The sequence below is a fragment of the Nelumbo nucifera genome, chromosome 2 (genome assembly GCF_055504915.1).
Source record: "Nelumbo nucifera cultivar China Antique chromosome 2, China Antique-T2T, whole genome shotgun sequence".
Classification (NCBI taxonomy): Eukaryota; Viridiplantae; Streptophyta; class Magnoliopsida; order Proteales; family Nelumbonaceae; genus Nelumbo; species Nelumbo nucifera.
The window spans coordinates 39,974,851-39,984,583 of NC_142650.1; the positions used below are offsets into that span (position 1 = coordinate 39,974,851).

General features: G+C 34.1%; 2 protein-coding genes across 4 annotated transcripts; both read left to right on the plus strand.

Annotated features, from left to right (window-relative positions):
* Positions 1-2,158: 2,158 nt before the first annotated feature.
* Positions 2,159-2,996, plus strand: FPF1 (flowering promoting factor 1). Its single transcript, XM_010261614.2, has one exon. It carries the CDS (start codon positions 2,272-2,274, stop codon positions 2,575-2,577), a length of 306 nt encoding a protein of 101 aa, XP_010259916.1. The 5' UTR covers positions 2,159-2,271; the 3' UTR covers positions 2,578-2,996.
* A 1,969-nt stretch (positions 2,997-4,965) lies between these two features.
* LOC104599185 (cyclase-associated protein 1-like) lies at positions 4,966-9,506 on the plus strand. 3 transcript variants are annotated; one of them, XM_088899252.1, is made up of 9 exons: positions 4,967-5,468; positions 5,846-5,961; positions 6,052-6,287; positions 6,419-6,511; positions 6,597-6,652; positions 6,752-6,808; positions 7,023-7,166; positions 8,474-8,572; positions 8,891-9,506. In XM_088899252.1, the coding sequence occupies exons 5-9, from the start codon at positions 6,635-6,637 to the stop codon at positions 8,912-8,914; spliced, it is 342 nt and encodes a 113-aa protein (XP_088755378.1). In that variant the 5' UTR covers positions 4,967-5,468; positions 5,846-5,961; positions 6,052-6,287; positions 6,419-6,511; positions 6,597-6,634; the 3' UTR covers positions 8,915-9,506. The 3 variants fall into 3 exon arrangements, with proteins under 3 accessions (XP_088755379.1, XP_088755378.1, XP_088755377.1); XM_088899251.1 differs by having other exon boundaries at positions 4,967-5,172; positions 5,262-5,468; positions 6,052-6,511; XM_088899253.1 differs by lacking the exon at positions 6,419-6,511 and having other exon boundaries at positions 4,966-5,468.
* Positions 9,507-9,733: the final 227 nt, after the last annotated feature.

Below are 9,733 nucleotides of genomic sequence, written 5' to 3' on the forward strand. Positions count from 1 at the left end.
CTTTGAGTTTGATTAAGCAGAAAAGTAATAATACACCCTCTGGTGCTTCATCAGATAGAGAAGTGTATGGAAAATGCTGAAGGTCATCAGTAGGGGTGTTAATTGGACTGGATTTGGTCCAATCCGATCAAGTCCAATGTGAGTCTATTATAAATGGGCCGTGCCCAATCCAATCCAATCCAATGAATGTTTTGGACCAATTTGGACCGGTCCAATTCAATGTCTGGATCATCCAATCTGTTCAAATTCATGCTGATTTAGATTGGTTTCAACTCAAATCTAGTTCATTGACACATGTATTCTTATATCAATAGACTAGATATTGGCTTAACCCAATCCAATCCCATATAAATTTGTTACAGACGGACCAGGTCCAATCCAATCTAATAAATATTTTGGACCAGATTGGTCCAATCCAATATGTCTTATTGGTCCATTCAATCCGTCCAAATTGATTTTGGACTGGAGGGACCAGTCCATTGACACCCTTAATCATCAGCAGGTCATGGATGGTGCAGAAACAAAGGAATTTAACCACATAATGAAGGAGTTGGGCACTAATTGGATGGGAAACACATGGTGGTTCCTTAACACAACAACCAGACCCTTATCCAAGGGGGAATATTAGGAGAGTGTTTTACCATGTGAGTTATTTTTTTGTTGTCAATCGGTTTCAAAAACAAATCAAAAACAATCTCATGTGAAAACAAATTGTTTCTCAAAACAAAAACACATTTTTGACTGTATAAGTGTTTTTCATTTTCAAAACTAAAACTAAAAGCATGTTCTTGATTTTTTTTTTTTTTGTTTCAAAAGCATGTTTTCATCTTGTTACTTAATATCATGTTCCATAAATTATATAATTAATTATATGACTAAATATTTGTATATACTTGAAAATTTGTTTTGGTTTTAAAAACTAATATCTTGATGGTCCCAAAAATATGTGTTCTTTATTGAAATAAAACTGATTTGTTTTTCTCTTTAAAAATAAAAATAAAGTTCAATAACGCATTTTTGTTTTTTACCGATGTGATGATTTCAAAAACAAATGAAAATAAAAACATTCACATTACAGAGTGCTCCCTTAATAATATTTAATCAGCAAGCCAACAATAAGTAGTGAGAATTATTACTATACCATAAATTGTTATTTCTTGACCAAATAAGTGCTTGCTAATAACTTTTTGGTAGGGGGTGCTCACAGTTCTGTTAACCAAACCATGGACTTATTTTTGAAACCGTACCAGTACTATCAGTTTATGGAAAACCAGTAACCGAAGTCGATCGGTTAATCAGTTAACCGGTTTTGTTCGTCAACTTTTTGGTTTTCTTATATTTATAATATATAATAAAAAACTAGAAATGCATATAAAATATTATATTTTATTTAATAAATAACATATTATATATTTATACATATAATGCATATTTTTTAATTTATAATATATGGATAATGAAAAATATATATGCTATACATATAATATATAGAAATATATGTATACCGGCTGATTCGATTAATTGCTGATTTTTTATATTGGTTAACTGAAACCGAACAAATACCTTCAATTTTTTAAAATACCGAACAGACCGATTCAATTAACTGAAATTTTTGGTCCGATCTCATCAATTCAATTTAGTTTTTCGGCCCTACTTTTTGGTTTCTTGATATTATAAAGAAACTAATAGTTAATAAAAATATAGAATTAGACTACAAGTAAACGGGTTATATATACATATGTATTTTTCACTTTTAGGAAAATGAGCTGTATTTGATGACTTTCCTTAGAAAACGCTATCCAACAGCTACTGATATTAAAATAAGAGTTTCATGACTAAAAGAGAGTTCTACATCACTTTCCCTCCCTTTTCACTTCACGTGAGTCCACGTGAGAAGAAAGCCAATAGTTGATTATCAGACGTGAAAAGAGGAGTGAGGTAAGTACTGATCTTGGAGATTCCTCTGGTTGTGAGGGGGAAGCCATCCCAAAACCTAAAAGTGCCACGTGTGCCCCAAGATCCGATGACTGCTTTTCTTAAACCCCTGGGACCCACATCCACACCAAAGGCAACCACACAGCATAACTCATCATTTGTCCTTTTTTGCACCCCACACATGTATATAAACCCCTTCAACCCTTCCATCTCGACCACCACCTCGATCACACTTGATCACCCTTGCTTACTTCTCCTTCATTCCTTCACCCTTCCTAATTCTAATTCTCATCCTCTCTCTCTCTCCTTTTGGGGTTCCAAACCCACAGAAAGACAATGTCTGGAGTCTGGGTTTTCAACAACGGAGTGATTCGCCTGGTGGAAAACCCAGCTGGTGATCAGCGGAAGGTGTTGGTTCACCTTCCATCTGGTGAAGTCATCACATCGTACTCTGCTCTTGAGAGAATTCTTACTAGGTTGGGATGGGAGAGGTACTACGATAATCCCAACATGCTCCAATTCCACAAGGCTTCCTCCCTGGATCTCATCTCTCTCCCCAAAGACTTCTCCAAGTTCAAGTCCATTCACATGTATGATATCGTTGTTAAAAATCCCAACATTTTTCATGTCCGAGATCTCTAATTCCATAAACCTTCACTCTCTTCTATACACCCTACCTATATATTTCATACTAAATAATCCTATTACCTTCTTCTTCTAGATGAATGCTTTGGAGCTATGTAAGAAATAAAAGTACAGAAGCCTTCTTTGAAAGCTTGTATACTTATTTATGGAATGTAGCCTTCTTGGTTGAGGCATTCAGGGTACAGATTTAGACATGTCATCAGTTTCTTTGTAACCTGCTGCCAATGGAATTATTTAATTTTGTTGTTGTGGGCATTGTGAACAGTAGCTTTAATTTTCTTATATGGCGCCTTTCTTTAATTTTCCTATAATAATAAAATGTACTGCAGTTATGTAATATTGTTTTTTATCTTGTCCACAATGAAACTTATTGCTATACCTGTTTTTAGGGTGTTGTCCCTTTCTATTTGATTTACATTTGCAGAATAAATGAACCCCATTTTCAATTTGGTACAGTTGTGGAATGACTATATATAGAGAGAGAGAGAGAGAGAGAGAGAGAAAGAGAGGTTACTTTTTGTTTTTTTTTTTTCTTTCCTTTTCAGCTTCTTTTAAATGGTCCGATTTGAATTAGGGACCCAAGCAAGACACTGAAACACATAATCACTACAACAAAATAGACTTTGGCAACAGGCACTTCATTACAGTTACAAATGGTTGTTGCCAAAAGATAAGCATTAACAGCAATTGATCAACGTTGTTATTAAATCAAATGAACTGGCAACAAATGTTTACTAATTGATGCTCATTTTATCTATAACTGTTGCTAAAGCAATGAATTGGAAACAAAATTTGAATCAACCATTGCGAATTGTATCTTTGATGGTGGGCAATGCCGTTGAATCTTTAGCAATAATCATTGAAAATTGTAGTTACACACATAATTAATACTGTCAAGCTTGGATTAACTCCAATGATTTGATTATTTGACAATCAAGTAATTAATTAATCAAAATAGGATCAACTTATGACATCACAATTAAAATAATAATATACAGAAAAAATTTATTAAATAAGATAATAAAATATAAGAAAATTGAAGAAAACATGTAAACATTATACTAAATATTTAAATATAAAGATTGAGATGTTTAAAAATATAGAAAAATGCAAAAAGGGAAGAAAACTCAATGATTTTGGGTCTTAACCTTTTATTTCTATTTTTGGAGTTCAACTATGATAACAAACTTAACTAGAGACCTTGAGGCAATAATGGTTAACCTTTAGGCTGGTTTTTATCAATGTTTAAAAAACCGACTCAAATAGAGGTTGAACTAATTTTTCCTCCAAGTCATGAGTCATCATTTTGACTGTTTGAATCGAATAGGTCAAACCATGCCACATCAACATATGTATGGGAAATATCCCAACGTTTGTTTGGTTTTTAACTTTTAACCATCAATGAACCAATATCATTAACCAAATTAATTAACCAATCATGGTCCTTGGGTCACAAATTACACACTAAATTAAACTTAAATCCTAATATTTAGATTTTTTGTCTAAATAAACAATTAAAATTAAAATATAAATATAAAATAAACAAAAATAAAACTTATAAGTATACATGTAATTGGCATGTTTGATCCAAATGATCAAACAAATATATCACCTAGAGGCAAGACATTGGATATTTGGGATATGATCCAATCTGATTTATTTTTTTTTAAATTAATAATTTCTTAAAATAAAAATAAGTATAACAATTTAAATAAAGCAAAACAAAAAATGCAAGTATATTTCAATTATTTTTATCATCTAGATACATGCTTTTTTATAAAAAAATTAAATAATATAACAAATTTACAAAATTTCAATATAAATAATATATTTATAAAAAAATAAATAAATAACATATATATACAAAAAAATGCCTCTATAACACGTTACGGAAGGCTTTTCTTTGTTACAGAGGCGTTTTGTTATGCCTAGAGGTGTAAATAAGGCCTTGCCGCCCACAACCTGACACAAATTTGGATCGGCTCGGCACGACGGTCCGTAGACTGTGCGAGGCCTGATATAATCGTGTAGGTCGTGCTGGGTTTGGGGTTTTAGGTCTATGGATCAGGCTGATACGACACGAACAGTTCAAGAGATCTTTTTGAAAAGACAACCAAAAACTGTTGGACGGTTCGAACGGTTCGACCACCCGAATCAGCAGTTTACTGACCAAATCAACGGTTTTTGACAAAATGACGGTTCTAGGGTAAAACGGAACCAAACTCCTGACCGGTTCCTGGTTTTTCTGGACTGACCATTTAGTCCAATCCGGTTTTCAAAACCATGTCTGGTTTTGTGTTAAAACAATCACTAAAAACTTCATTTATAAAAAAAAAAAGGCTAGAAACTTATTTTTTAATTTAGAAAAGAAAAACCCAAAAGTCTAAACCCGCACAAACCCATTTTTAGCTTGGCGCTCAGATACGCCATGCGCGCGAAACTCTTCTCCATCGAAAAGGGGATTCCACTCAAGTTTCGTGTTTTGCTGGTTGTGGACATGGTAACTGATGGTAGAGGGACAATTTCCATGATTATCTCTGTTTTGGTAATAAATGCCATTAACCTATAGGCGGTGAAGGAGAACCTCCAAAGGTAAGGAAAATGAAAACATGATCATCAAGGTTACTTGATTTGATTCCGAAGGAAAACCCCCTCTATTGAAGAAGTTTCTCTCTAATCAGAACGATAATGGCTATGACAACGATAGACAGAAAGTAGGAAGCCACGGCAACTCCAGAAGAGATGTGCTCTTCGAAGACGATGAAGTAAGGAGAAAGGTCTCAGATAGTATTATCTTCAACACATCGATGACCTTCAGCTTCAGGTCCGACAGAAGACTCACAATCTCAATCACCTCGAAGCTTAGAGGAATGATCTCAATTCTAGAGGTGCGTTGATTTCTAACCCTAACCTGTGCCTGTATTTTGCTTTCTCAAGCTTTTATTTTTTTCCTTGATGATAGTGTTGTAGCTTGCTTGGGTTATTCTTGTTGATTACTGATCTAGGGTTTTCAGAGAAGAGTTGACATCCTGTATGTGTTATTAAGTCTCAATTTTTTAGTTATGGATGAAGAAAGCTATCATTTTTTCAGTTCCCCTAATTTTGCTGGGAATTTTAGTTGAATTGAGGAAGGAATTGTGGTTATTCTTGCTCGTGTAGGAACAACTTTAGATGGATTTTTGGGCTAAAACATTGATATATGTAAACTGCAATTTGTATCGTTGTTTAGCTAATTAGTTATGTTGTTTTATGTATTGTTTTATAGGAATCAACCCACTTCTCTCCTTACTCCCGAATCCTCTGGCGCTTCATCATCACGTCCGAAGGAAGGGTTGGCAGCAGTATTTCGAGAAATCAATTCAGGGAAGCCTGTGACTGCTGGTAATGGAGCAATATGTTCTATATTTGATGGAGTCATCTCTTTTTTAGATGGCTTATAATGTCATTTTAATTTGAATCCTTCCTTCATAGGTCTAAGAAAGGTAACGGATGATATGAAGAAAAAGAACCGTGCTAATAGAATTGGCATTGTTGGTGCCAGTGAAAAAGATGCACGCACTAGTTCTCCATCATTTTCTAAGGCAGGACCTCCAAAGTTGGAGCTTCAAATGGATCGCAAGTGAGGATCCTAAGATTTTCTTTAACATTGAAAGCTAGCCATGTTTCAGGAAGCATCTTTCTTGATAAGCTTTATACTTATGTAAGAGGTGGGTTTGGTATTTGATTTGTCTATTGTTACATATTTAACAAATGGGTGTTTAAGAATCAAATTGGGAGAAAGAACTTGGTTATTGATGATTGTGATGCAAAACAATCTGTATATGTTTTTGGGTGCAAGGACTCTGTTTTGCAAATCCAAGGTCATTGCTGCTTCCCGTAAGCTGTACCAGTATTTTTTTGGCTGGTTATCCAACTACTTATATATAACAAGGTTGGGCATCCAGTCCATGAATAAACTTTTCTAGGTTTTATGATCAGAAAGTAAATGAATTTATTATTACCTAAACAATTTGCAGGGAAAGTGAATAATATAACAGTTGACAAGTTCTCTAAGATGGGGATTGTATTCACGGTTAGTACTTGTGAATAAAATGGCTATTCTATTATTGCATGAGACTTGAACATAGATTGGACTTGACTCTGATCTGTGGCTTTTATGGTTGAAACACAGGATGTTGTAGCAGCTTGTGAGATCGTGAACTGCAATGTTGTTGAGTTCCATTGCCAGGTATACATCTATTTCTGATTCTTGGAATTCTTGCATTTGAGTTTTAAAAGGTTATGCAAAAATTTATCAATTAGAAGGTGCATTCACCTTCCTGAATGAAATATGAGAATGGATTAGAGTTTGCTTCTTCTACTTTTTCTTTATTTGCTTACCAGAACAGTGAGATTTTTTTTAGTTCGTTCTAGCAACTATTTCCATCTTCTACTGCTTTCAGGGCTTGACTCCAACAATTTCAGTGGACAATACAGGAGGCTGCCAATTATATCTGAGTAAAGAGTCTCTGGGGGCTTCTATAACAACAGCTAAGTCAAGTGAAATAAATGTATCAGTACCTGGTGGTGGCCTTGATGCTGATTGGGTATGGACTTGTCTTTGTTTATCTGGATTTGCTATATTTGCAGATGCTGATCGAATTGTTTTATTTGGGTGGGGTGGGATGTTGCAAAGTGTCTAAATATGTTTCTCTAGGGTATTTATATGTCCTTTTTTTATTTTGTACCATCTAATATAAAGTACCAACCTTTTAGAGTTTCAGATTATATAAGGTACTCACGAATTTGCATCTGATCTACCCCTGGTAAAATGGAAAATAAAAAGAAATAGGATTTCAGTTTGTAAGAGTAGGCTTTCTTTTTTTTTGGCGCAAAGTTAACTGAGAATTTTATTCAAAAGCAATAGAGTTTGCAATTTGACAATGTGATTATTACTCTCTAGATAACAATATATTGCCCTTTGCCATAGGTTTATATACCATAGTCAGTTCTTCATGTGGAGAGAGACTCTCTTCATCTGCACAAACTGGTTGATGCATCAATTTCATATGCATGACGTTTTTGACTCTATAATTGTATAAAACTAACATGGTTTTGGCTTTATAACATGCATGGAGCATCCTAGTACTAAATCTTGCACTTGTTTCAACTTTTTTTACTGAAATTGATATGAACTCTTTATTTATGAGACACCATTGAATCACCCTCAATTTTCTTGGAAGGAAACATGTTCAGAAATTTTGGAATAACTGAACTCTTTGGTCAACATGTGGAATATATCTTGGAACTAAAATAAAAGGCCATTACCCAATGTTGGTCCCAGCTATCTAGGGTCTTTGGAGGTGTGGAATATATCTTGGAACTAAAATAAAAGGCCATTACCCAATGAGGCCATTATACAAAAATGCCAAATTTTAGGTCCATATCCACTCCTTCCCTCCCAAGACCCTAGATAGCCAGCACCAACATTGGGTAATGACCCTTCTAGCGGTTAGAGTTGGTATTTGAGTTCCCATGTAGGGTAGTTTGTAAAGGACACAACCCCCCCCCCCCCAAAAAAAAAAAAAAAACAAAAAAACAAAAAAAAGAAAGGCTATGGTAACATGATTTTGAGGAATACAATTTTATAATGAATTGCCTTGTTGGACTTGTTTTGGATATCCTTCTATTTTGTTCTTATTCTAGTTCACCTTTCCATCTTCTTATTGGTATATGATAAAATTTTTAGGGGTAAGATAATTTCCCCAATACCTTTGTTTCATCATTCAAGAAATAAGTTGGTTTCAAGTTGCTGAAAATGTTGAACATGGAATTTTATTTGGAATCTTTTCTCCTTTGTTTCATCATTAGATTGCCATGACAATTAAGTTTATATTACTTGCATCTTATTCAGGTCTTGTCTACATCCTCCATCACCAAAAAGATGAAGTTGACGTCCACTAAAACATGGATATCATTTCTTAGGTTACCACTACCCGTTGATGTGTACGAGGTAGACTTGATAGCCCTTTCTTTGGTTTACTCTTTTTCAACTTTTATTTGTTTTATTTTAAATACTATGCTTAGGCTAGTTTCTTTGTTTTTTCTTTTCTGTTACATGGAAAAGTTGCATAACTTAAAATAAAAAATGAGCAAATAATAGAAAAATGAAGTCATGGAGAATAAGGAAACAAATCCAAAACCATATTGATACTTTATAGAGTGCTCACCTGCATTATTTCCATGTTGAAACTTCATGCATACAGCATACGTGAAAATTGAAATGGACTATAGAGTGCTCACTTGCATTATTTCCATGGTGCAACCACAGGTTTTTATCTTTCACACTTGCTGAAATTTAAATTGAGCTCCTTAAACATGTGGAAAGCAATGAAAGGGCCACAATTGATAGTTAATTTTGCAATGGTGAAACCTTTGTTAGCTATGGTGGATACACCAAGTTTCCTTGGTTCAATGGAAATTCAGCAGTCCGCTTAACCAAACTTCCCAACACGTTTGAAACTGGAAGCTCTTGTCTATTGATAAAATTCTCTTTATCATGAGAAATCTTCAAGTGAAATTCTGCCATGTCATCAGTGGGCGTTTGCAGTTTTAGAGCTGGCAAGGAAAGTACATGCTTCTATTGGGGAATTTGAAGAAATGGTTCTTGGGGTTATTGAGGAGCTTGCTCGGCTTTGCAGGGAGAGAACTGCAGACTTTATGCAATGGATGCATTGCCTTGTTGTTACCAGTCTTCTCTTAGATATGTGGATGGATACATTGGACTAAATTTCTGTGTTAATTGTATTATTTATGATAGCAATTTGGAAATTGTAATATATTTTTAACATATTTGTGTATAAATACAGTTGTGATGTAATTTAACAAGAGTTCACAAATATTTATGAAAAACATTTATTTAATTATGGCCACTTTACAATTAGCAACGATTGATTTGATTGTTGCGTATGGAGCCTTAAGGTAACAAGTGATGGACCGACTAATTGTTAAAAACTATATAGGTAACAGTTTTTATACATTGTTGCTAAAACAATTTGTTTGGCGACAATTGCAAATGGTTGTTGCAAAACACTATTTTTGCTAATAATTGGACCGACTGTTGTAGAAAACATATTTCATAATACTTAATTGTTGCAAAACACTTTTAACAACG